At 37.8% G+C, this 27,973-nt stretch overlaps 1 protein-coding gene across 4 annotated transcripts; it reads left to right on the plus strand.

The window, feature by feature from the left end:
- The first annotated feature begins 1,029 nt into the window (after window positions 1–1,029).
- LOC137239399 (choline/ethanolamine kinase) lies at window positions 1,030–25,068 on the plus strand. Of its 4 annotated transcripts, none has more exons than XR_010949358.1 (9): window positions 1,030–1,640; window positions 12,622–12,728; window positions 12,835–13,072; window positions 15,081–15,236; window positions 15,325–15,500; window positions 16,575–16,766; window positions 18,279–18,693; window positions 21,970–23,971; window positions 24,034–25,068. XR_010949358.1 is itself a non-coding variant. In XM_067764663.1 (8 exons), exons 1-8 carry the CDS (start codon window positions 1,623–1,625, stop codon window positions 22,048–22,050), a joined length of 1,383 nt encoding a protein of 460 aa, XP_067620764.1. In that variant the 5' UTR covers window positions 1,030–1,622; the 3' UTR covers window positions 22,051–25,068. The 4 variants fall into 4 exon arrangements, 1 of the variants encoding a protein (XP_067620764.1); XR_010949359.1 differs by having other exon boundaries at window positions 21,970–23,446; window positions 23,834–25,068; XR_010949360.1 differs by having other exon boundaries at window positions 21,970–23,446; window positions 23,837–25,068.
- The last annotated feature ends 2,905 nt before the right edge of the window (window positions 25,069–27,973 follow it).

The raw sequence follows: 27,973 nt of genomic DNA on the forward strand, positions 1-27,973 counted from the left end.
AAGGTATAGCTTATTTTATTCCTCTACGACCCTTTTAAAAATCTTTTATATAAAAATGGGCGTGGTCTTTAACCGATCTGGTCCATTTTTTCTAGAAATATTTCCTGCTATAGGGAAAATTTGTGTACCTAATTTTATTATGACCCGTTAATTTTTCTTCGAGTTATGGCTCCCGAAACATAGAAAATTTCTTAGTCATAAAAGGGGCGGTGCCACGCCCATTTTTTAAAATTTGAAGTTTTTCCTATTTATTGTTATAAATCCACTTGGGAAATTAAATACCATTAATATAAAGCTGTTTTTTGCAAAGATATATTTTTTTTTATTCGTTCACGACCCTTTTAAAAATTGTTTATATAAAAGTGGGCGTGGTCCTTAACCGATTTCGTTAATTTTTATTCAAAGCATTCCTTATAGTAAAGGCAACCTCTCTGCCGAATTTTGTTACGATAGGTTTAACGATTTTAGATTTATGATTAATAATGGGCGGTGCCATGTCCCTTTTTAAAAAATTTTTATCGAGAGTCTCAATATCAATCCACACGTCAAATTTCAACATTCTAGGTGTATTATTTACTAAATAATCAGGTTTTTTGTGTTTTCCAAAATGTTATATATATAAAAAGTGGACGTGGTTATCATCCGATTTCGCTCATTTTCAATACCAATCTATACTGGGTCCAGATAAGCTCGTGTGCCAAATTTGTTGAAGATAACTCAATATTTACTCAAGTGATCGTGTTAACGGACAGACGGACGGACATGGCTCAATTAAATTTTTTTCGATAATGATGATTTTGATATATGGAAGTCTATATCTAATTCGATTCCTTTATACCTGTACAATCAACCGTTCTCCAATCAGAGTTAATATACTCTGTGTGCAAAGCACGCTTAGTATAAAAATGGTTTTTTTTTTAAACACCCTAATATACATGCCTACATACATATTATTCCTATATTGCTCACATTTAGCAAAAATAAATGCTTCGCCTGGGTTTAACATTCAGTTACTCATTAGCGGTGGACGAAGTGAATTCGGTTTTTACTTGTGACGGAGAATAATAGCGTTTCTTTATTTATTTCCGTGTTTCTTTACAACTCAATACTTTTTTTGCCGCATAATTGCGTAAAGACAAATCACCTTATTTGCTTTTTATTTGAATAAACAAAATCAAGGATTGAAAAAAAACAACAAACAAAACAAGACCAAAAATTTAACGGAAAGTTTTTTATAATTTTCGAACTAAAAAAATTCTATTATAAAAATTGTGAAATTCATGTTATGTTAATCTCACTAAAACAAAACTTCGCTAATAAGCGATACAACAACAATAGCAAATTACCATTTGCGTGCAAATTTTACCTGAATTACCATACAAATACCTGATTTATTCAACCCCTTTTCGTAAGAAAAAAAAAATAATAATAACAAAAACAGAAACTGGAAAAAAATTTAGAGAATAACAAAACAAACACGAAACTTAATATAAAACCAACAACAAATAGTGACGTCAACTGTGACAAAGGTGTTTTCGAATTTGTGCGCAGTTGTCAGGGCGATAACACAACGCCGTCCTCAACACTGTCTAACATCGGGAAAATCAAAGTGCCAAGTATCGATGTCCAACTTAAAGACGGTAAGCGAAATTTTAACAAATAAAGATGTACAAGAAAAGGGGTAAAATGAGAAAGAAATAAACGTAAGGCGCGATAAACTCCGAAGAGATTTTAGACCAAGCTTCTCTTCTAATTTGGGTCGTGCTCCCTTTTATTTTTTCTACAAATTGGCGGTACGGGACCTACATACATGTTATACGCCGACTCCAAACGGCAAGGCTTGTAAGTTTTAGCTGAGAAGCTTTTCATGGCGGAAATACACTCGGAGAGTTTGCCAAAGCACTGCCAAGGGGCGACCGCGCATAGAAAAACTGTTTTTTAATTGAAAAAACTTGGTTATAAATTTTGATGTTGCTTTGCTCGCGGTGTGAACCCAGGATCTACGGTGTGGTAGGCGGAGCACACCATGGCGGCTGCTCATAAAGTCAAATTTTTAAGTAAGATAAAGTGACCTTAAAATGTTCACACAAACACACATACATATCTACACTCATCTACAAAGGTCATCATCACTCAGATTTTTATACTCAGCTGAGCAGAGCTCACAGAGTATATTAACTTTGTTCGCATAACGGTAATCCGTAACGGCATAAACTAATCGAGATAGATATAGACTTCTATATATCAAAATGATCTGGGCGAAAAAAGAAATTCATTTAGCTATGTCTGTCCGTCCGTGCGTAAACACGATAACTTGAGTAAATTTTGAGGTATCTTGAAGAAATTTGGTATGTAGGTTCCTGGGCGTTCATCTCAGATCGCTATTTAAAATGAACGAAATCGGACTACAACCACGCCCACTTTTTCGATATCGAAAATTTCTAAAAACCGAAAGAGTGCGATAATTCATTACCAAAGACGGACAAAGCGATGAAACTTGGTAGGTGGGTTGACCTTATGACACAAAATAGAAAATTAGTAAAATTTTGTACAATGGGCGTGGCACCGCCCACTTTTAAAAGAAGGTAATTTAAAAGTTTTGCAAGCTGTAATTTCGCAGTCGTTAAAGATATCATGATGAAATTTGGCAGGAACGTTACTCCTATTATTATATGTGTGTTAAATAAAAATTTGCAAAAAAAAAAGTTTAAAGTCAAATTTTAATAAAAATGTTTATCTCTTTACAGTATATAAGTAAATGTTTTCAATATTCAACCCCAGTAATGATATGGTGCAACAAAATACAAAAATAAAAGAAAGTTTCAAAATGGGCGTGGCACCGCCCTTTTTCATTTAATTCGTCTAGAATACTTTTAATCCCATAAGTCGAACACAAATCCTTGTGAAATTTGGTAGGTGCATAGATTCTATGACGGTAACTGTTTTCTGTGAAAATGGGCGAAATCGGTTGAAGCGACGACCAGTTTTTATACACAGTCGACCGCCTGTCCTTCCGCTCAGCCGTTCACACGATAACTTGAGCAAAAATCGATATATCTTTACTAAACTTAGTTCACGTACTTATCTGAACTCACTTTATCTTGGTACAAAAAATAGCCGAAATCCGACTATGACCACGCCCACTTTTTCGATATCGAAAATTACGAAAAATAAAAAAATGCCATAATTCTGTACCAAATATGAAAAAAGAGATGAAACATAGTAATTGGATTGATTTATTGACGCAAAATATAACTTTAGAAAAAACTTTGTAAAATGGTTGTGACACCTACCATATTAAGTAGAAGAAAATGAAAAAAGTTTTGCAGGGCGAAACCAAAAGCACTTGCAATCTTGGCAGGAATACTGTTCGTGGTATTATATATATAAATAAATTAGCGGAACACGACAGATGATGTTCTGGGTCACCCTGGTCCACATTTTGGTCGATATCTCGAAAACACCTTCACATATAAAACTAAGGGCCATACCTTTTTAAAACCCTCATTAATACCTTTAACTTGATACCCATATCGTAAAAACACACTCTAGAGTCACCCCTGGTCCACCCTTATTGCGATATCTCGAAAAGGCGTCCACCTATGGAACTAAGGCCCACTCCCTTTTAAAATACTCATTAGCACCTTTCATTTGATACCCATATCGTACATACACATTCTAGAGTCACCTCTGGTCCACCTTTATGGCGATATCTCGAAAAGGCGTCCACCTATGGAACTAAGGCCCACTCCCTTTTAAAATACTCACTAGCACCTTTCATTTGATACCCATATCGTACATACACATTCTAGAGTCACCTCTGGCCCACCCTTATGGCGATATCCCGAAATGGCATCCACCTATAGAACTAAGGCCCACTACGTTTTAAATAATCTTTAACACCTTTCATTTGATACCCATATCGTACAACACACATTCTAGAGTCACCCCTGGTCCACCTTTGTGACGATATCTCGAAAAGGCGTCCACCTATAGAACTAAGGCCCACTCCCTTTTAAAATACTCATTAAGACCTTTCATTTGATACCCATATCGTACAACACACATTCTAGAGTCACATCTGGTCCACCTTTATGGCGATATCTTCAAAAGGCGTCCACCCATAGAACTAAGGCCCACTCCCTCTTAAAATGCTCAGTAACACCTTTCGTTTGATACCCATATCGTACAAACATTCTAGAGTCACCCCTGGCCCACCCTTATGGCGATATCCCGAAATGGCATCCACCTATAGAACTAAGGCCCACTACGTTTTAAATAATCTTTAACACCTTTCATTTGATACCCATATCGTAAAAACACACTCTAGAGTCACCCCTGGTCCGCCCTTATTGCGATATCTCGAAAAGGCGTCCACCTATGGAACTAAGGCCCACTCCCTTTTAAAATACTCATTAGCACCTTTCATTTGATACCCATATCGTACAACACACATTCTAGAGTCACCCCTGGTCCACCTTTATGGCGATATCCCGAAATGGCATCCACCTATAGAACTAAGGCCCTCTACGTTTTAAATAATCGTTAACACCTTCCATTTGATACCCATATCATACAACACAGATTCTAGAGTCACCCCTGGTCCACCTTTATGGCGATATCTCGAAAAGGCGTCCACCCATAGAACTAAGGCCTCCTCCCTTTTAAAATACTCATTAACACCTTTCATTTGTTACCCTTACGTACAACACACATCCTAGAGTCACCCCTGGTCCACCTTTGTGACGATATCTCGAAAAGGCGTCCACCTATAGAACTAAGGCCCACTCCCTTTTAAAATACTCATTAACACCTTTCATTTGATACCCATATCGTACAACACACATTCTAGAGTCACCCCTGGTCCACCTTTATGGCGATATCCCGAAATGGCATCCACCTATAGAACTAAGGCCCACTACGTTTTAAATAATCGTTAACACCTTCCATTTGATACCCATATCATACAACACAGATTCTAGAGTCACCCCTGGTCCACCTTAATGGCGATATCCCGAAATGGCATCCACCTATAGAACTAAGGCCCACTACGTTTTAAATAATCTGTAACACCTTTCATTTGATACCCATATCGTAAAAACACACTCTAGAGTCACCCCTGGTCCACCCTTATTGCGATATCTCGAAAAGGCGTCCACCTATGGAACTAAGGCCCACTCCCTTTTAAAATACTCATTAGCACTTTTCATTTGATACCCATATCGTACATACACATTCTAGAGTCACCTCCGGTCCACCTTTATGGCGATATCTCGAAAAGGCGTCCACCCATAGAACTAAGGCCCCCTCCCTTTTAAAATACTCATTAACACCTTTCATTTGATACCCATATCGTACAACACACATTCTAGAGTCACCCCTGGTCCACCTTTGTAACGATATCTCGAAAAGGCGTCCACATATAGAACTAAGGCCCACTCCCTTTTAAAATACTCATTAAGACCTTTCATTTGATACCCATATCGTACAACACACATTCTAGAGTCACATCTGGTCCACCTTTATGGCGATATCTTCAAAAGGCGTCCACCCATAGAACTAAGGCTCACTGCCTTTTAAAATACTCATTAACACCTTTCATTTGATACCCATATCGTACAACACACATTCTAGAGTCACCCCTGGTCCACCTTTATGGCGATATCCCGAAATGGCATCCACCTATAGAACTAAGGCCCACTACGTTTTAAATAATCGTTAACACCTTTCATTTCATACCCATATCGTACAAACACATTGTAGAGTCACCCCTGGTCCACCTTTGTGGCGATATCTCGAAAAGACGTCCACCTATAGAACTAAGGCCCACTCCCTTTTAAAATACTCATTAACACCTTTCATTTGATACCCATATCGTACAAACACATTCTAGAGTCACCTCTGGTCCACCTTTATGGCGATATCTCGAAAAGGCGTCCACCCATAGAACTAAGGCCCACTCCCTTTTAAAACACTCATTAACACCTTTCATTTGATACCCATATCGTACAAACACATTCTAGAGTCACCTCTGGTCCACCTTTATGGCGATATCTCCAAAAGGCGTCCACCCATCGAACTAAAGCCCACTCCCTTTTAAAATACCCATTAACACCTTTCATTTGATACCCATATCGTACAAACACATTCTAGAGTCACCTCTGGTCCACCTTTATGGCGATATCTCCAAAAGGCGTCCACCCATAGAACTAAGGCCCACTCCCTTTTAAAATATTAACACCTTTCATTTGATACCCATATCGTACAACACCCATTCTAGAGTCACCCCTGGTCCACCTTTATGGCGATATCCCGAAATGGCATCCACCTATAGAACTAAGGCCCACTACGTTTTAAATAATCGTTAACACCTTTCATTTGATACCCATATCGTACAAACACATTCCATGGTTACCCTAGGTTCATTTTGCTAAATGGCCTGTTGGAAAGGATATCTTATTATTCCGCTTTTTCGGGTCGTGTATTGAAAGCTCTTATACAGGTTTTGAAACATTATAAATGTGTCAATTAGGCTAATTCACGACTATTTTTATTAGTTATCTTAGCTGAAAAATACTAAAACTGTATCCACATTTAAGCAACTCTCCACATTGTTCATAAAGTACGAGCCCTCGACTTTCAAAAAATTTCTGCTGCATTAACCGATTTTCGGACCGGAGGAAGATAGGTTCCATCAACTACTAAGAGCTGCCCAAAGGACTATAGGTTGACTTTATTTTACATTTTTTTTTATCTTTATGTAGAATTATATATAGTATAAGTCAGAGCGTGCCACAATTCCCAAAATAATGTAGATTTCCTGGCGTGAATGTATTACTGCTGCCAAATAGTAACACATTAACGCGATGTAGGGACTGAAATTTGCGAAGGCCTATATAAATAATTTTTTTGTGACATTTTAATAATATTGGTCCTTTTTTTTTTGTTTTTTCAAAAGGAATTTTCGTCCAGAAAAAAGATGTGGTGTTGCAACCGTGATCATGAAATAGTGGCCGACGATCTTATAAATTATACATACATAAAAGCTAAAAGTTTTGAAATTTTATATGTAATTAAAACAAACCTTTATATTCTCGTAAGTTCCTGATCAGGGGGGCGGTGTTTCCTCCTTGGCTTCGCCCCCTGGATCCGCCTCTGCTTAAGATATATTTTCTTTTCATTTACCAGGTCCTCTGTTCCCCTGTTATCGTTAGTTGGCCAAATTTGTCCGAGAAGTAACACCGTTTTTCCGTTAACACAGTTTTCTTCTGGAATCTGCTATGTATGTTACTTTTGATCGATGTGAGTTGATGATGAAGCTCAACAGGCTCCACAGAGCCCCTCCCTTTTCAAGCTCGTCTACCTTCTCTTTGCCCTAAATGTTCCTATGACCGGGCACCCATATAAACGTTAAATTTGCGAAGTTAGCTGCGTCTTGGAGCGACTTCTTGCAGCTGCTGCGGTAGTCGTAGACAAAGTGGTGGAGTAAATGCATACTTCGCGCCTTCTCACTAATTCCTCTAGTAGGAGCGTACAGGCCCTCTATACCTATAACTTCCACGTGCAAGATACTAGCCGATTTGGGAAGATGCTCTGATAACGCCCTCTTTAGTTGCTCAGAGAATACACCAGAGAAGACAACGCAACAGTCTATTTTAGAAAATTTGCGTGCACCTGTTACCTCTATATAGGCCTTTGGATATAAGATTTACAGCTAAGGTTCCGGCCTATTATGACGCACAGGTACTTGACTCTCCTGGGTAGTATTAGTTTTTCACTTAAAATAGAGGGGAACAGACCACATACAACGATGACGACATTATTTTTATTGAGCTTTAATAGGATCCCGTTTAATGCGAAGACCCACAGAAACGGTGAAAGAACCCCTCCCGGTCTTGTTCCCATGTTAGCTTGTATTGCCCTTTTTGCAGCATTGCGTCCATTGAGAGATATGGCTGTTCATACCAGCTCCGTCTGGGGCGTTGGTAACTGGTAGATGCTACTTCTACTATAGGTTAGACAGGAAAAACCTTCAGTACGTCCGGCCTTTCACTTATGATAACAATAGTTTCATTTGCCAATCCAATATAGCTTTCTCAGTTTTGAACCGGTTCAATGCCTATCCTCTCACTGCGGGAAAGTGTCGAACTTAAGCTGATTTATTCTTCTTCTTCTTGTAGCGATAAGGAGACTCCCGAAGGTCTTAGGAAGCTTTATCGATGTTGATGATACTTATCACCATTAAGGTATAAGCGCGACCATTTCGAGAACGATTAGATATGACCACTATGAACCTTTTAGGTTATTTTCCCTCTGCTTCTGTGAGAGACTTGATATCGACAGAGATTCACCTGATATATAAACAGGATTTCCATGAGTTCTTGAGGTTGACAACACCTCGAGACGGTTAGGCTACAAAACCCCTGAGTTTAGTAAAGATATATCGATTTTTGCTCAAGTTATCGTGTTAACGGCCGAGCGGAAGGACAGACGGTTGACTGTGTATAAAAACTGGGCGTGTATTCTAACCCCTAGAGACTGGTACTGCGTCTGTTTGAAAATATTTGTGCTTAAGACGATTACACTCCTGTCAGTGTGTCTCGAACAAAACATGGTTGGAACAACATGAATGTTCTAAACTAACCCCTAATTTTCGTCGCCCCTTACTGCTCAGTGCCGCTGTACCCCCTTCAATTTATATAAATACCGATAATTATAGTGGCATAGCCGTAATACTATCAGTTATGTTTCCTTGAAAGCCCCACCTAACTGCTCCAGCTATTAAGGCTGCATACGATAGCTACAATCCCTGTAGCTCGCACAGTGGAAAAGCTTAACGATAAGGCAATAATAAGATTAAACAAAATAATTTGCAAAGTGCTAATATCTTTGCGTTATCTCGATTAGTCGGAATACATATGTATATATTTTGATTTAATCAGAGACGAGTGATGATACACGAGTTCATACTTAACTGAAACGTGCAGTATTTGGCTTGGAGTGGACTGTAGGTAAGGAAAATAGAAATGTGCGCCAATGCAGTGGCGATACTGTATCGCGTCGATAGCGCCCCATTGTTAAGCCGGTTGGCCTGTTGTTGTTGCTGTTGTAGCGATAAGGACACTCCCCGAAGACCCGTTATTATTTACGACTCCAAATATAATTTTTGTGAAGTTGTATAACGTGGCCTCACCTGTGTAGCTACAAACTGAGCCAATTAACGCGAAATAATATTATTTCCACTATACTATTCCCCGGATCTAAAAAAAATTTCTCGGCTCAAAAATTGTTCTCAAAATTGTAAGTCCTTAAAGAGAGGAGATAGAACCACCAATAAGTATACCCGATAACAATCGCAGTTGATTTAGTCACGTCCGTCTGTCTGTTTGAATGCAAACTTGTCTCTCAATCGTTGAGATGAAATTTAGTGAGCAGGTATATTTTGGTGTCCAATTAGACATTTCTCAGAACCGACCGGATCAGACCACTGTAGTATATATTCCTCATACAACCGATTTTCAGAAAAAGGGTTTTTTGTTATATCATTCCCAATTTATCAGATAGCAGCTTCACATTTCACCAGAAGCTTTCGGGCATGGCATATTTTTTTGTATGAAAAAAATGTCAAATATCGGTCGAATATATAGTGAACTATACCCATACTACCGATTCCTGAGATGATAACCTTTTCGTAATTTCTGCCCGATTTGAACAGCTAGAAGCTTAAAATTTTACCAAATGCTTGCATTCGTAGTATTGTGGCGAATGTTGACATCACTAGGCTGTTAGTAAATAATCACGCAACAATAAAAATATGAAGCAGCTACTTCTATATACATGTACATATTAAAGCTAGCAGCACTTATGTGCAAGACAACGAAGTGATCTCTCACACACACACATGTGGTCATCAGCCGAAGTAGTTGCTCATAGATACAGACGCATATGACTATGAGAAACGCATAAACTACAAATATACATGTACCAAGCAGGAGATTCTAGAAGGTGAAACGTCTAGACCTTTGCAGAAATGTGCAGACGAGGCAACAGAGAGTATAAAAGCAGCGCAAGCTGAGGAATCAGTAATCAGTTTGGTTTAAACACGCTATCAGTTTCGAAGTGAAATTTAATTGTGAAGTATAATTGTACTACACCCAAAATAGTCTAATAAAGACCATTTTGCAATGCAGAATATTGGACTGATTTATTTAACAGTAAAGCGATTCGAACGTTAGCAGAAGTTACAAATAAGCGGAATTTCCCTAACTTCGTTACAGTATATACTACGAATATGTCCCGCCGATTTGTAGGAAAAACTAAAAGGAGCACGACGCGAATTGGAAGAGAAGCTCGGTCTAAAATCTCTTCGGAGGTTGTCGCGCCTTACATTTATTTATTTACAACGAATGGAATAAACGGATTTCTCAGCAACATTCATGAAAGATATGAGATCATCGGCACAGCCAACGACGGCCCCGTCCTTACTTGTTTTGGTTGCTTTTCTTTGCCTACTTTTTTATTTAGTTTACTCATGTACATATTTAGTTAAATGAAACGTAATTCTTATAAGTCGATGTCTTTAAGATAATCCATTAGTTTTTATAGTACCTAATATTGGATAGATATAAATTGAGCTATGGCATACATAGCATCGTCGTAACATCATATGTTCTATGATTGATTTTTGCTAAATTTGTCGATGACAAATTTACACTTGCTTTGCCGCTTAAATTCGATTCATGTTCTATTTGGTTTCTTCTTAAGAGCCTATCGATGCATATGAGTGCATTGATTGTAGTTTAATAGTTACATGGCTTCTCTAATTCAATCGCAATACTCCAAAAACAGGGAGACAGTCCCACAGAGTAACAATTTTGCACTAAGGGTTTAATGCTTACTTCCGAATTGGTGCTAGTTGGCTATTTGTAACCGCAGTGCTGAAGTCTCAGCTCAAAGCCAGCGACTATTTCAAACCCCCTATGCTTTCAAAATGTCGGTAAAAGCAAACGGTGCATGGATTGTAAAGTCACAACAACAAAATAAACGCAAAAATTATATGCAATTCGTGCAAATTATAGTGCACTCAAAGCTTTGTAAATTTCGTGCAACGAGTGATAGGAAATGAAAATCAACCCTGCTTCAACGGTATTCCTTTCAACGCTCTAAATTCACTCACAAAAAGGTAAGCATTGTTTTTATATATTTTCGTCGCATTTTGTTATTTTATGTGCCAAATTTTTTTTTTGACACTTCGTACCTGGGATGCACCTTAACGTTAAGCTAATCGTTTATCAAAAAATTTCCACCGTTTCCGTTGAAACACTTCGAAATATTATCGATAAAGAAATTATCAAGATAAATTGTATCTCGTTTTTATCCGAAACGAAAAGCTTTCGTTAACGTTAAAAACGTTAACAAAAACGTGATACTTTATGTTTGAATTGTGCTGGCAATGCTATAGCCATGGTGAAGCCGTAAGGTGGTAACAACGACCGCACATACACACACAAACTCCATATAATTTGTTTGTGTAATTCGTTGGTGGTAATGTCAAAAACACTCTGAGAAATGTTCGTACTGTCAAAATTCATGAGAAAAGTTGCAATCAGCTTGGCTATTGCTTTCACCTTTAATGACTCCGCCATCAATCAGCTTTGCCAGCATAGTTTGAAATTAATAATGAACATAAACGATTTGATTCCGTTTTGATATGGCAGAAAACGAAACGAAATCATTTCGTTAATTTGACGTTTTTAACGTTAATAAACGAAACGAAATGACTTTGTTTCGTTTATTAACGTTAATTATCGTAACGAAATGATATCGGTTCGTTGGTTAAGCATGCCTGCTTCGTACTGATGCATGCTATAACATTGCAATGGGGTGCTCTTGTAGTCTTGCATATTTTGTCGTAGGATATAAACAATTCGTGCAATCCGTGCACTTTGCAAGACAAAGCGAGTCTCCTTAATGTTAAAAGTGTTAGTTGAAAGTACTAAGAGTGTAGAGAATTAGAACTTGTACTGTCTCTTGAAGCGACAGTTCTGCGCTAGTTCGGAACTTGCGCGATTCGATACAGGGTATTTAAGTTTTTTGTTCCAACCGAAAAGATGGGACCTCTTGTTTTACAGTTTGAAGCTCTTAGCAAAGCGTTTTTTTGTAAATCCGTCCCTATGCAATATGAATTTTACACATCCAAATATATATTAAGATCTCGTTTCGAAGTGATTTATTGATCCGCACATATGTCTTGTCAATTCGGTATTGCTACTTTGAGTATCGAGTCTTTTTGATGCGATACTACTGGGTACCCGATTCTTGTAGAGCGATACTTGATATGATCGATACTTTGTATTCGATATCGTGTTCCTATGAGTGGATCAAAAATGCTCCACGGTGCTTTCCGAAAGTTATGACTTAACGATTGATCAACAGTTTTCTTGTCAAGCTCTAAATAGGTCACCCTTTATGTAAATTGTTTATTCGTATACAAATCAATTTTTTTTATCTTTAATTAAATAAAATTATAAATAAATCGCTACATACCTTGCTAATGAGATTTAGGCCATAATATAATTAATTTGTGAACATTTGTTTATTTCAAAATAATTTTAATTGCAGGCCTCTATCGAGGAGATACGCGAGCTTGCTGCACGTTTATGCCGCGATTATTTGACTGGGCGATGGAAAACGATCAGCCCGGCTGATTTAACGGTTAAAAAGATTAAGTGAGTATAAAGATAAAGTGAGATAGTGATTTATGTGATATTTTTTGATTATAAAAAAAATTATTTCTTAATTCATAAAAAAATAAATAAAATTTCCTTTTTACAGTGGCGGCTTAAGCAACTTCCTATATTATATAAGTCTTCCGACTAATCATAATAATATACGAGAGTGTCCAAACAATAGCACAGCATCTCAAAGCTCTGAGAATTATGTTCAATTACTCGATGATAATAATGAGTTAATTTCCGGTGATAATATAATTAATAATAATAATAACAATAACAAAAATAATCACGAGCAATTATCATTAGCAGCCAGACAATGTACTAACGAACCAAATGAGGTGAGTCATTTTTTTATTTAATTATGCAGAACTTAAATTTAAAAGTTAAGCGCCAATGAATTTCAATAAGAAATTCATAAACTCATTAGTCACTTGATTGATACCACAGATTATTATACAAACTATTTTTAAAACTAGCAGATCCGGCAGAAGCTGTTCTGACCTAACTTTAGTCTATCTGTGTAACCCTTAAGAAGTGTTTACCTCTTATGCTCCCTTCTCCTCTCTCCCCCTTTTCCGTATCCTTTTATTGACTCCTCCCTCTGTCTTTCCCTTTCTTTGTGTCTCTTTCTCCCTCTCCCTCTTTTTCCTCACTCCTTTTCTGCTGCAGCTATCTCTATCTTTCTATCTTCGTCTAAGTCTATCTCTTTCTCAGTCTCTTTCTCCTTCCTTCTTCTCTCTAGTTTTTTTATTCTTCTCCTCCTCCCTTATTCACAGTTCCTGCCTAAGTTCAAATCCCAGTCTCAGTCCTACTATCAGTCCCAGCCCCAGTCCCAGTCACAGTCTATCCCTGTTCCGTTTCCCGGAAAAATGGTGTCGATATATCAAGATCCATATAAGCTAAATTTTTATAAAGCCTTCCTTCAAACGAAACAACATTAAAAGCGTAGACAGGACTTGGAGTGTTGGGAATACGATAAAGGAATCTTTTTGCAATGACTGAGGGGATCAATAGCGCTGCGAAGGACATCCTTTAGTTTCGAATTGGATTCAAGTTAAAAGGTGTTACTTCACACGAAAATCACAGTAGAGAACACCTAGGGATGATAAAAGAAAGCCAATTTGTGATGGAAACTCAATAAGGAGATGCTTGTGAAGCTATATTTTTTTCCATTCCATTCTCTCTACAGCTCCACAAATAAAGGCATAGCGAGATAACTGGATATTGAAACGTATTTTCATTCTTCGTCTAATTTTCTGTGAAGACAATACAGTTTTGGCGTTGTGACATCTTTAATGGTTTTTATCGAAAACCTCACGACATTAGATTAGGCTTAGAAGTGTTCCAGAGTTAAGTTGAAATCTACACGGACCAATCAGCTTAACCTAACCCCACCTTACCTTTGAAACACACACAATGTGAACTGGTGTCAAATTGTCCGCGATATCCAAGTAGCCGATTAGAATACTGTTTCAGCGTCCACATTTCGGTAGATTTTCGAATATACGAAATCCATTATTTGCGGAGTTTCTTCTGGTAACTATCTGCGAATTGTCTTTCTCCGGCAATCCTTCTTACCAAAAGGGAAAATTCCTACTTTTTTTTTTAAAGATGGTGGAATTTGGTTCGATTTGATGGCCTATCGGTTTCGATGTTGTGCCATCTTCAGTATTATGAACTTGAAATGACACGGACGATGGCACAACGCTGAAAACGGTTTATTTCTAAAAAAAAATTTGACAAACGATAATATAAAGTCGATCCAATATACAATATATTAGTCGCCCCAAGGATGGCATCTGTAGGATTGAGATATCTTCCTTTAAGGTTTATCTGTCCGACAAAACCCATTTTTGTGAACAAAATTTGATCCAGAAGCAGCAAGTAGCATACGCCACAGAAAGTTTATAGTATATGCCAAGAGGACGAATGTCTTTTATAACATAGGTCCTGGTTTTTGATAGAGCTTTTCAGTTTGGTCGTTAAATAAACTATGGACTCATTCAGTCTATGTGGGTCCTCACAGATCGGCTAGTTCAATTTTACGCAAAGAACAAAGGAAGTGATTGCAGAGGAAGGGTGCAGGAAAAAGGCAGTAGAAGAAGAAGAAAATTACGAAGAGAAGGATAGGTAGAAAGAAGAAGAGCGTCACAAGAAAAGAAAGGCAAAAATGAGGATCTGAGTACAATATTTCAAATGTAGGCAAATTAATTGTCAATCAAAATCTACCCAGTACAATCATTTATTTTAAAAATACAGCTCGCTTCATTGAACATTGCAAGGGCTATTGAGTGTACCCCTAATGTTCCGTTTTTAAAGCTTAAATTTTTAATTTCTTTTATTTAGGTATTACTCCGCATCTATGGTGAAGCCCATGGTGACGATGATGCTTTAGGTGGTATGATTACAGAATCTGTTATATTTGCGTTACTTAGCGAACGTAATTTTGGACCCAAATTATATGGTATCTTTCCTGGGGGACGTCTTGAGCAATATCTAAATGTAAGTTCAAATAACTAACAAGCTAAAAGTCAAGTAATTAGGTCCAATAAAGTCATCTTTGTTTTTTTTTTTTTTTTTGTAATTTCAGGCACGTGCTTTACTCACACATGAACTGGCAAAGCCGAAAATTTCCAAGAAAATTGCCGAAAAAATGGCTGAAATACATGTCCTGAATATACCAGTATCAAAAGAACCCGAATGGATGTGGAATTGTATGGATCGATGGCTGAAAACAGTTGATGGTATTTTATCACGAAGTGATTGGTGAGTATAATAATGAATGTAGAGACAATGTTGGTGCTTTGATTGTTACACAAATCTGAACATTGGATTAGCATTGAACTCGGTTTCGTCCATTTGCCGTCTTCAGTGCCATTGCTCATCCTGATCTATTTGTATGCACTGTTTTGCATTTAAACATACAAACATATATAATGCGCACATACAAACACTCATTTTGACAGTACCTGCGTCAGAATATCCAATTATAAAAAATTTTAAATATTGACAGAACAGAAATGACACCGAAGATGGCACAATGATGAAATAAGTTTACAGTTTAAGTTAAGTATACCGCCGCTGGGAGACTCGACGAATATGAGAACAGGGCAACGGACTTGCTATGCACCAATAGGGTTGACTGCGAAGTCTCAAGGTCCTTATGGCCATGCTTGGATAGAAAAGGCACCAGCTTCCTTCTCAAAATGAACAAATCTGCGGTGAGGGTACTTACGGGTGTCAACACAGGTCATTGTGCTATCGCACCAATGCTCCGACGGTGGCGAAGACCAACAAGCTCCCTCTGCAGAAGCTGTCAGGATGAGGAGGAAAAGGAGTCGATCTACCACTTTCTCTGCCGATGTCAAAGAAGAAGGCCCGATTTCTGGGCTCACGCTTCTTCGACAGCCTGGCAAAGGTTGGGAAGGTGGACGTCTCGCTTCTTCTTGGGTTCATCAGGGAAAGCAAGTGGTTCGTTGAGGACCACTAGGAGGTAATGGGTCTAAACGAATTTTCCACCACCCTGTATGTACTTACTGATAGCACTCACAATGGACAAAAATGTCTCCGAGTGGAAGTGTGGGTAATACTCACGCACGCCCTCTTAACCTAACTTAACCTATACATATGTACATCAAATCTCAATTCTTATTGAACTGGGTAGCTAAAAGATCTGTTACCTGCGATGCTTTACAGTTGAAGTCAGCTGCTACCTCTTAGTCTATATCGTAATATAGTCTTAGAATATCCGTACCAAGTCTAGTGTAGCTCTTTAGTTTGAATATTCATCCCTACTGCAAAGTAATGACAATCATATTTAATTCTTTTCACTTTTATTAGGGGTGATAAGAAAGCTATAGTGAATGCAATAAAAAAAATCGATTTCCGCAAAGAAATGAACTGGCTACAATCGGTCATCAATAAGGGCAATTACAAAGTAATGTTCTGTCACAATGATATGCAAGAGGGCAATATACTATTTGCAAATCCCAATTCGAATAACACCAGTAGTGATAAGACAAATGGAAAGAGGTTAGTATGTAGATAGTGAAAGCATATTTACAACATTGGGGTGATTTGAGAAAAAAAATTACATACATATATATTCTTCAAATATTTGTACCTTTCATTAAAATTAAATGGTATATTAAGTGTGTCACGAGTCTCAAAAAGAAACTTGAAATTTCACAAGATGCTTACACATTGTCATAAGCTATTCCCTGAAAACTCGTCAAGATCGGTTATATATATAATATTTATCCCATACAACTGATTGTTGAGATTTTGTGAATTTTTGAAATGTCAACACATTTTTATTCAGCTCCATTCATGAACGATATGAGGTCTTTGGCGCAACCGAAGACAGTCCCGTTCGTCAACACCATTTTCTAAGCATTCTTTTTAATCTTTGAAAAATTTTGTAACACTTATGGCGATGCAATTGATAACCAACATTATACTTAAATTTTTTTCTAACCTTTGAGGAAGTTATAGTTCCCAAGCAACTCTCCAAGATAGTTTTGCCATTACTCTCCAACGTTTAGGAAATTTTGAGAAACTAATAGTTTTGGAGTCGACTTCCAACAACCTTTGCTATTATTCTTCAATCTTTGGAAATTTATAGCTCTCGAGTTTATCTCCAATATCATTTTCCTGTTTTTCTAAAGTCTTTGAGAAATGATTATTTGAATTACTTCCCGCCAATATCAAACTCGTATTTCTCTATAGCCTTTGAGAAATGAATATTCTCAACACCATTCTATAATAATTCTAAAACCCTTGAGAAAAATATAGTTTGAGAAATTTTTAGTTCTCGATTTGATTACAAATATCATTCTTTGCTACGCTCCAACCTTTGATACATTTTTAGTTCTCAAACATTATTCTCAAATATGCTCAAACATTTGAAAAATGTAAATTTTTCAAGTTGATAACCAACAGTATTTTCTAAGATGCTTAAATTTTTGAGAAATATATAGTTCTCGAGTTGATTTGCAATATAATTCTCTAATATGTTCCAACCTTTAGGAAATGTATAGTTCCCAAGTTGAATATAAACATCATTCTCTGCCAGCTCAAACCTTTGAGAAGTATAAAGTTCTCAAATTGATAACCAACAAAATTCTCTAATAGTTTTCAATCTTTGAGAAATTTACAGCTCTCAAGTTGATTACCAACGTCATTCTGTAATATATTCCAAACCTTGACAATTTTATAGTTTACACATTAATTATCAACACCAGTTTCAAAGTATTTCATAACTTCGGAACCTGAATAAGCTATCGATGAGCTATCAAACTGGGACGCATATTGATTTGCCGATACTTTCAGAAGTGAAAAATTTCGAGACACAACTCAAATTTGAAAAATTAAGAAATTTTTTTTAAATCACCCTTATGCTTAAAATCTGCATATTTACTTGCTTCAGAAAACAAGTTGTGATTAAAAAGGTTGGAAAATTTTCCTATTATTATTATTATTTTTCTTTGTTTGATATCTCTATATTTATGGTACGTAAATAACTTTAAAAATTATCTTTCTTAGAACGACGCATATAAATGGTACAGTGACCCATGATGAAACTTACAATACAGATGATGATGATGATGATGACAATGATGAACCAGATTTACAAATTATAGACTTTGAATACTGCGCTTACAATTATCGTAGCTTCGATCTTGCTAATCATTTTATAGAATGGACATTCGATTATAGCAATCCAGTAGCTCCTTTCTATTATCAACGCAAACAAAATTATCCCACAAAAGAACAACGGCAACGTTTCTATATCGCCTATTTACGTAAAATTAACGAAAGTTTACCAAAGTATATGCCCACACAGCAAGAGTTGGATAGCATGGATGATGAAGTGCGTCTATTTTCGATGTTCTCACATTTACATTGGGGTATGTGGAGTATTGTGATGACGCTTGCCACCATTGAGTTTGGTTATTGGGTAAGTAATGGAATGTAGATTTCGTATACCCAGCTGTGAAGTAGCACAATCTATATCAGCTAACCTATGGGTCTAGGATGAAGAAAGGATGGGGTAAAATGGATAAGGGTGGTGATCTTATCACAGATTTATTAATTGAGAAAGGAGCATGCCTTCAAACCTTATCTAGACTGGGACGAACTAAGGATCTCTGCCTTCTACGAACTACGGATCTATTAACTACACCTCTCTACCCTTTTTGGGAGATATATGTTTCGATAATTTTTAAGATCCTTACTGAGTCAATTTTGTCTAGGTAATCAACAAGCTGGGTTAAGGTCCCATTTCCCAATGAGTTGGATAGTTTCGTGTGTTATCATGGAGTATCAAAGCGTCTTTTCTAGGGAAAATTTTGGCTCGAACGTACCCTAACTTGTCTCTCTGTCCCGTACGTGGGGGTCGTGCAGCAGAATAGGTATAACTATCATATTGAAGATCGGTCGGCAAATATGACGGCTAAGTATGGCCTTAGTTCATTATTTAATAGGCGCTTTACCACCTAAGTGACTTTCGCGGTTTCGTAACAAGTCACGCCATCAATAACTGAATTGGAAGCGCCAAGGGAGGACAATCAAGGCTTCCTTGACGTGCTTGTCCCGCGCTGCTGGACAGAAATCTAAGTTCCTATGGCACCCTATGTCCACAAGGATGACTACTTCCGAACCCGAGATGAAATGAGCTTGTCTTCTGCCCAGCTGTGTTCAAACATTTGAGTTATAATACGGTGTTTAGAGCTTTATTCTAGTTGGTCATCAGTCTAGTCAGCGAAGCCTATGGGCTTTTATTCGCTGCGCTATCTTCATATCTGCGTAAAGCTTACATAGCATAACTTGTTCAATACTCGTCGTCGACATCACGTACAGGAAGGACCCTAAATCTTCCGGAAAACTTTCCTTTCGAATGATTCAAGAGTCAGCTGATGCTCCCTAGAACCGCCCATGACTTCGAGCTATATAGCATGTGATGAGCGTAATTTTTTTAGAGCATGATCTTTTTCGTCAAGACTGTCTCCTCAGTCCAAAGTAGCTCCTGTTGGCAAGAGTTATTTTCGGATCGAATACTAAGACATTGCCTCTTGCTAACGGCTGGCCTGCAAATACAGAGGGCCACAACGAACTTCTCTTGCTTAGTTTATGGGAACTCCGTTTCGCTTTAGTGGAGTAATCAGAGGTATTTTGTATTAATTTATGCAGGTGATCACCTCTTCCTTCTCAGGACGGGCGATAAGACATACTTTTCGTTTGATATTCGTAATGAATAAAGTTGTTTCAGGGCGTGATTTGGTAAGATTGAGAGCCATGTCTATCTATTGCGAATTTTTTGTATACTCCCTTTTTGTGGTTTCGTGGAAATAGGAAATGCTTTATGCACTTCCCGGGATTTTTAAGCTTTAAGACAAGATTATCAGACTCTTCTGGACGAAAAATATCACCAAAGATGACACAAGGCAAACCCGGGTTGTCTCCCAACCAAATTTGTCAGGGGATGACGGAAAACCGGTTAATATACATCATTTTTATGTTGCATTTTGCGGGCCTCGAGCCCTTTTTGTGGGCTAGGCGAGCTAGCAGCCACCACACTACGGCAACCTTGACAAAGGAAGTGATAAAACGATTTTTTCTCCTCCTCTCCATTCTGGCTATTTCAGCAAAGAGAACACGTTGGTATCGGCCATAGTCGAAGCATCAGTGCGATACCAAAGTAGCCTGTGATGAAGCCTGCAAGTACTCTTAACGCAGATTTTTTAACTTGTAAAGAAAACTCGATTATTTTTCTGTCCAAACATGTCATGCAGATCTTAAATATTTCACAATTGTCCGTGTAATTCTATACCAAGTTCGCTGCCTTAATAAGTGATGATTGTGAAGACTTAACTATTTTGCTTCTACCCATTTCGGAAAGTGTCTCTGTTCTTCACTAGCACCGCAACCATTGTTGAAAAGACAAGTGCAACATCTAAAATATACATGCCAAAAGAACAAGCAACTGTTTCTTAAATCTTCTCTCTCACTTTTTGAAGATAGCCAACAATCGACGCTCTTTTTCTGTATCATAGAACTCCTGTTATAGACACTGCAATAGTCAAAAAAGTTGATAAGACTACCCACATGTGGGTATCTTTAGGAGTAAGTCGCATACAAACACATAAAATATAAACACACATATTGTTGTTATTGTTGTATTAACAGTGCTTTGCCACATTTAATGGGTGCAACCACTCATAAATTGTCATCAAATTTTTCTAACGGGAGTCCAAGGAAAGTAGCAGTTTGATCAGGGGTGGACCATAGGGAAGTTGGTGTTGAGGCGTTGGTTCCACATTTCAATTGAAAAGATGGTTTGCTGTCATTTGGAGACACATCGAATTAAGGACATACGTTACGTATGCCAGGGCATAATCACGCATCGACAAATTTTGTGTCTTTTGCCATTCTGGAGCCTAGACTGAACTCATTGGCGTAACTCAAAAAGAAAGGGAATTACGTTGCGTTTGTGGGTGAGGTTCACCATATGATTCGTAAGATATACTTAAACTAACCAGCTGGGTATACATATTGAAACGATTTTTGCGGGGATCCTGATAATTATGCACCTTCTGTTAACGTTAGATCACCGAGCTGTCGAGTAAATAACTCCAATATTCAGTATTGGAAAATGGTCTTTATTTAGACTACTTTGGGAGTAGAAGTACAACTACAATTATACTTCACTAATAGCGTGTTTAAATCAAACCCATTACTGATTCCTCAGCTTGCGCTGCTTTTATACTCTCGGTTACCTCGTTAGCCCATTTCTGCTTAGGTCTAGACATTTCACAAACATGCCTTCTAGATCAGTTGCATCTCATGTTTGTTTATTTAGCTATATACATATATATCTGTAGTTTATGTTTTTCTTCTAGCTATATGAGTGTGTATGTGCGAGTATCATCTTCTTCTCTTAGCTGACGGCTACATATACTTATGTATGTGAAATAATCTCTTCGGTTCGAGCTGCTGGTTATGTGTGTGGAATATTCTTCGTTGCTTTGTACATACATAAGTGTGGCTGCTTGCTTTAATGTGTACATGTACATAAGCGGCTGCTTGCTTTTTTTTGTTGTTGTGTTATTTATTAACAGCATAGTGATGTTAGAAATGCTAATATTCGCCACAATATAATGCTCGATTTCATTCGAACCTTGTAACTTTTACATGTAGCTTTTTCAAAACTTGAAATTTTTTTTATTTCTTCCAGGAATATGGCGCCGATCGTTTACTTGAATATCAACAAATAAAGAGCACATATGAGAGCGGCGCTCAAGCACCAAATTCGTGATAACAGTATTTTTCTTATTCTTCCTTTTTGGTATCGAGTATAGATCACTCGTTATTGTCGATATATCGATAAATATGTTATACATATTGCATAAGCTCGTTTTTTCTGTGTACTTTTTGTACTTACGAATTTACGTATTTAAATATTTTGTAATTTAACGTCTTAACAGCACTTATATTTTATGAATGCAATTAAAAAATTGCTAAACATGTTTACTATCTATAAGCCGGTAAAAAAACAATTCGCAAATTTCCTTATACATTTACACGCAAATACAAATACAAAGTAATTAATACTATACTTCTAATCGGTAATAAATATAGTTTTAATCAATATTTTTTGTCAATAAGAGATCGAAAGCCTATTGGCTTTCTGATGAGTACTTACGAACTGTAAAAATTACTGGTTTACATGCCTAAGCATATACGCTAGGGTGGGTCAAATTTATTGTTGAAAAGGCACATCCAGTTTCTGAATCTATGGGTCATACTGAGTCATATTGTCCATCGGATAATTTTGTTAGAAAATTTTATATCCCAATCCGAATAGCGGCTCTCACAAAAGAAATACATGAAAATAAATGTCAAATTCGGATTCGAATTGGGATATAAAATTTTCTAACAAAATTAGGGAGGCTCGAAATTCATTTCAGACCTATGGTTCCAAAATATTACTTAGTATGACCCATAGATTCAGAAACTGGATATGCACCTGAGGTTTTTTTCCCCCAATTTTTCCCCATACAATTTGACCCGCCCTAATATACGCATTTCGATTTTGTGGTTTAACCGTGTAAAAAGTTGTTACCGGCTTTGCTGATAAAGCTTATCATCAGTCGGTGAAAACGATTTCTTTTGAAGCGGCATGATGGCTATAGGTATTTGTCAAATATTGTATTTTTAACTTCGTTGTGAGAGTTAACATTAAGAAGTAATGACTGGATAAATAATCGCTTACGATTTTTTCATTGTTATGATTTGCAGTTCTATTAGAAGTATTTTCAGTTACAACAGTCACAACATGAATCGCCCCCACTGTAATGAGCGATGAACAAGAAAAACATCTGTAGGCGAATTCACCAATATTGAACGATGCGACTTGTCAAGATTTTAACTAACGACTTTTCGCTAACGATAACGATTATGCTATTCACCAACTCACTTTTAACATTGCTAACGAAGTTACCATAATTATTAGTTAAAATTGAAGAGTAATGGAATTCCAGCCAATGTCGTTGAGAATCTTTAAATTATCTTCTTCCATTTAGGGCCTCATTTTCTATTACGTAAGCAACTTTTGTTTCGCCTCATAGACGAATCGCTAGTGTATTTGCACTATGTCAGACGATGGCAACATTTCATTGGACATTTACATTCGCGTTCCTGTTTGACATAAGGTAAGAAACCTAAGGGCCGAACGAAAATGATAGAGAATACGACTGCTAAACGAAATCGTATGGAGGCGAATCGTTGGTCTGAGCTATCGTTCGAAATACACAATGAAGCCTTTAGCTATTAAAGCTGATCAAAGTTCAACGAATATCGATAAAAAATGACTACTGAATATCAAAATCGCTATAGATATCGATTCGCCCATATATCGAGCATGAAAATCGTTAAAAAAGTTAATGACTTCCACAACTGTAGTGGAATTCACTACCTTATAACGATGCAATTTGTCGAGATTTTATAAACGATTTTGTCGCATGCCTTATCGATTGTACTATTCACTAACTTATTTTTTACGACTCGACATAGTTAACATTTAAATTTCGTTTTAATAGTAGAAAGGTGCCAGCACAGTCTAACGAAACTTAAGATATGCGAAAAACACAAAAGGAGTGCCAAAAATAAATAAATTCCGTAGTCTAGCTGATTTTAAAAGTCATTATTGTGCAAATTTTTACCTATTTTAACAAACTGTAAGTAAATGCGGTATTAACTTCATATTTCTCGACATATCCAATCTCTCACATTAAAATAGAATGGCGTAAACAAGTAATAGCAGAAGAAGCCGTACCACAGCAGAGCAGCTAAGTTAGATGGTGGAGTACTTGATGGAAACTCCAGGATTATCAGGATCTATGTAGGTTTTTAAACCTGCATGGAAAAGCCGAATGCGAGAAGAAGTGAAGTGAAATGTTCATCTTGTGATGAAAAGTACGCTAAGTACTCAAATGCCATTTGATTTATAAATAAAGCAGCTTTTTGTCTTTGAAAGTATTTATTAAAGTTCCGATCTTCTCTTTTAACTAAAAATGCCAGAAATATTAATTTCGTGATTTTTAACGCATCCAATTTACTTGCCGTTTATTTAACAACACAGCTGATCGTCGATAAACAAATATCGATACAAAATAGTTTCTGAATAATGAAATCGTTATAGTTATCGATTGGCAAACAAAGCGATGGCAAATGTTATTAAAAAAGTTAGTGAATTCCACTACTGATCATAGATTAAGAGAAATCTTAATATTTATCGATTGCTTATATAGCGTTGGCACGTACCGGTAAAAAAGTTAGAAACTTCCATTGATGGTGACCATTATCAATATCTTTAAAAGAATAGTGAAATGGCAATACGTTAACAATATTATTATCTTCTATTATTTAAGAAAAATTACTCATGAGATATTAACGAGTATCGATAAAAAATTGTTACTGAATATCGAACCCGTTATAGTTATCGATTCGTTAATATAGTGATTGTGATTATCTTTAAAAAAAAGTTTGTGAATTTCACTACTGTGGTGATATTCTCAAAATGTTTTACTGCCCGATAAACGTTAAGTTTAACAAGATAAACTTTTCCTACGAAAGTTTTGTGTATATTATCGTCAAGTAATAAATTATTAGTTCATCAGAAAATTCCAGAGATAAATCTTAGATAATTGCTAAATGGCAAGTAGTGTAGCTAAGGTGAGATATCGAACCATCTCTAGCCAAATTATAATTTATCTTATCTCAGTTAAATGGATAACTGTGAATATCTTTTGCGAATACACGAATACAAACCAAACAGCTGACTTTTGTTTACACTTTTTTCTTGCACTTAACAGACAGTCGATGCTTCAGTTAGCCTGGAGAAAACGGAGATTCTCGTTTTCTTACTTATAGATGCTACGGCACAATGCAAGCGAGTGCTACCACAAATTTTATTCAGTAGACAGTGACTTTCACAATTCTCAAACGTTTTGTCATTACTCGATATACTTTACTACGCGGATCCTTGCTTGACAACATTATTGGAATGGTGAAGTCTTCAGTATTGAGCAGCCACGCCATAACTTTGTGTACTTGACACCAATATTCTTAATAATAAAATAAATAAATATTTAGCGCGATTTACCTCCGAGGAGATTGAAGCCGAGTTTCTCTTCCAATTTACGACTTGCTCCTTTTCATTTTCTTTACAAATTGGCGGGACGGGACCTACATGTTTTACGCCGACTCCGAATGGCATCTGCAAGGAAGATGAATGTTCAATGAGAAGCTTTTCATAGCAGAAGTACAATCGGAGTGTTTGCCAAATCACTTCCGGGGGGTTACCCGAATTAGAAAAACTTGTTTCAAATTGAAACAACTTTTTTCTAAAATTTTAATGTTACTTGACCCGTGAGTTGAACCCAGGACTCTCGGTGTGCCAGACGGAACATGCTACCACCACACCACGGCGGCTACCAATATCCTTACCCTGGTTAAACTCTACACTCTCGATTAACATTAATATCGGTTACTTATTATAATTTTTTTTTTTTTTTATGCCTTCGAGGGTTTTTGAACTCGTCGTTGCCAATACAACTAATGTGGCGAGGGCAAAGCTAGTGGATACCGCCCTAATATCAGCGCCTTACTCACTGGCAACAATCGCATAATCTTAGGCGATTTCTATGCCCATCACAATCTATGGCATTCAAACTTGCGGGCGGACAGTAGGGGTGAGATGTTGGCGGATCAAATAGAAGAAACGACGTTCTGCACAATAAACGGAGACGTCCCCACACGTATGGTAGGAAGCTGTCACAGTTCGCCGGATATTTCAATCGTGAGCGCAGAACTCGTAAACTGCGTCAACTGGCAGCCGATGGTAACATTGGCATCCGACCACCTGCCTATACGTATTTCGCTCGAGCGTACCGCCGACTACATCGGCACAGAAATACGCACTTTCATTAACTTTAAAAAAGGAAAGTGGGATGAACACCACTCCTTTACAGACAACCGCTTTGCTGCCCTCCCTATTCCGACTGATTCCCGCCAAAGGGAGCGTGCTTTCCGTAAGGTCATTGAATCCGCCTCGGCTCGTTTCATTCCCGCCGGTAGAATTCCCGAAATTCGGCCCCACTTCCCGGCGGAGGCCGCAAGTTTAGCGAGAGAACGTGACCTTATAAGACAGCTCGATCCCGGCGACCACCAAATAAGATATATGAACCAACGCATGTAGATGAACACAAGCAGGCGAAATGGGAGAATCACCTAAGCGGTTGTAACCTCTGCCGGTGTAGGTAAGCTTTGGTCTACTGTAAAGTCCCTATCGAATCCGTCTAGGCACAATGGCAAAGTTTCCATCGCCTTCAAAAGCTTTTGATATGGTCAACCATGGCACGTTACTGCAAGACCTGGAAGGGTCTACCCTTCCCCCATGTCTTAAAAGGTGGACCGCAAATTATCTGGGTGGTCGGCAGGCATCGGTGCAATTTAGAAACGAAACATCAAAACCAAGAAGAATTAAACAAGGGGTGCCACAGGGTGGTGTCCTATCCCCACTTTTGTTTAATTTCTACATATATGAGCTACCTTCGCTACCAGAAGGAGTTACTATCGTTTCCTTCGCCGATGACTGCACAATAATGGCCACAGGCCCAGGCCCACAGATCGATGAGCTATGCAACAGAATAAACAACTACCTCCCTGATCTCTCCAGTTTTTTCGCCTCGCGAAACCTGGCATTATCACCGACTATAACCTCCGCGACCTTATTTACAACAGGGACTCCCAAATGTCGACCAGTTTGAACCTCCACGTCGATGGCACTACGCTACCGACTGTCCTACACCCCAAAATCTTGGGTGTGACGTTTGACCAGGATCTACATTTTGGTGAGCATGCATCCGCAATTGTACCGAAAATCCAGAGCCGTAATAAAATCCTCAAATCCCTTGCTGGCAGTACTTGGGGAAAAGACAAAGAAACGCTCATTACCACATACAAAGCAATTGGCCAGCCGATTGCATGCTACGCGTCCCCTATATGGTCGCCAAGCCTAAAAACTACCTACTGGAAGAAGCTACAGCCCTGCCAAAATACTGCTCTCAGAACCGCCGCGGGCTGTCTTCTTATATCCCCAGAACACCATCTACATAATGAGGCGAGAATACATCAGGGAGAGAAATGAGATGCTAACCAAACAGTTCCTGTTGAATACCCAGAAACCTGGGCATCCCAACAGACATCTGATTGATGAGCCAAAACCGCCTAAGGGCTTAAGTAGTCATCTCCGTAAGCATTTTGAGGAAATGCGGCACCTGAGAACTCAGCCGTATGAAACAAAAAAACACAAGCAGGTCCTCAGTGAACTCCACAAACAGGCGTCGGACCTTTATGCCAGGAATTGCCCGGTAAATCCAGTACTCAAAGAACAGTACCCAAAACTTGCGGAAGAGGAACGCATACTCGCCAGGGAAACGCGACTCACTCTAGCTCAACTTCGTTCTGGATACTGTAACAGGCTAAACTCTTACCTATCCAGAATCAACCCCGACATACAAAATGTATGCCCCGTTTGCAATGTGTCCCCACATGACACCAACCATCTCTTTAATTGTAATGTGGGACCAACGCCTCTAACACCCCTTTCATTATGGTCCACCCCTGTTGAAACAGCAAGTTTCCTAGGACTCCCGTTAGAGAATATTGATGACAAT

This window comes from Eurosta solidaginis, chromosome 2, assembly GCF_040869045.1.
Source record: "Eurosta solidaginis isolate ZX-2024a chromosome 2, ASM4086904v1, whole genome shotgun sequence".
Lineage (NCBI taxonomy): Eukaryota > Metazoa > Arthropoda > Insecta > Diptera > Tephritidae > Eurosta > Eurosta solidaginis.

Bases quoted from the DNA above. Each gene is read 5' to 3' on its own strand.
- LOC137239399 (XM_067764663.1), top strand. The intron at 13,073-15,080 runs GTGAGTCATTTT...TCTTTTATTTAG, and splicing joins GTACTAACGAACCAAATGAG to GTATTACTCCGCATCTATGG. The intron at 18,694-21,969 runs GTAAGTAATGGA...TATTTCTTCCAG, and splicing joins CCATTGAGTTTGGTTATTGG to GAATATGGCGCCGATCGTTT.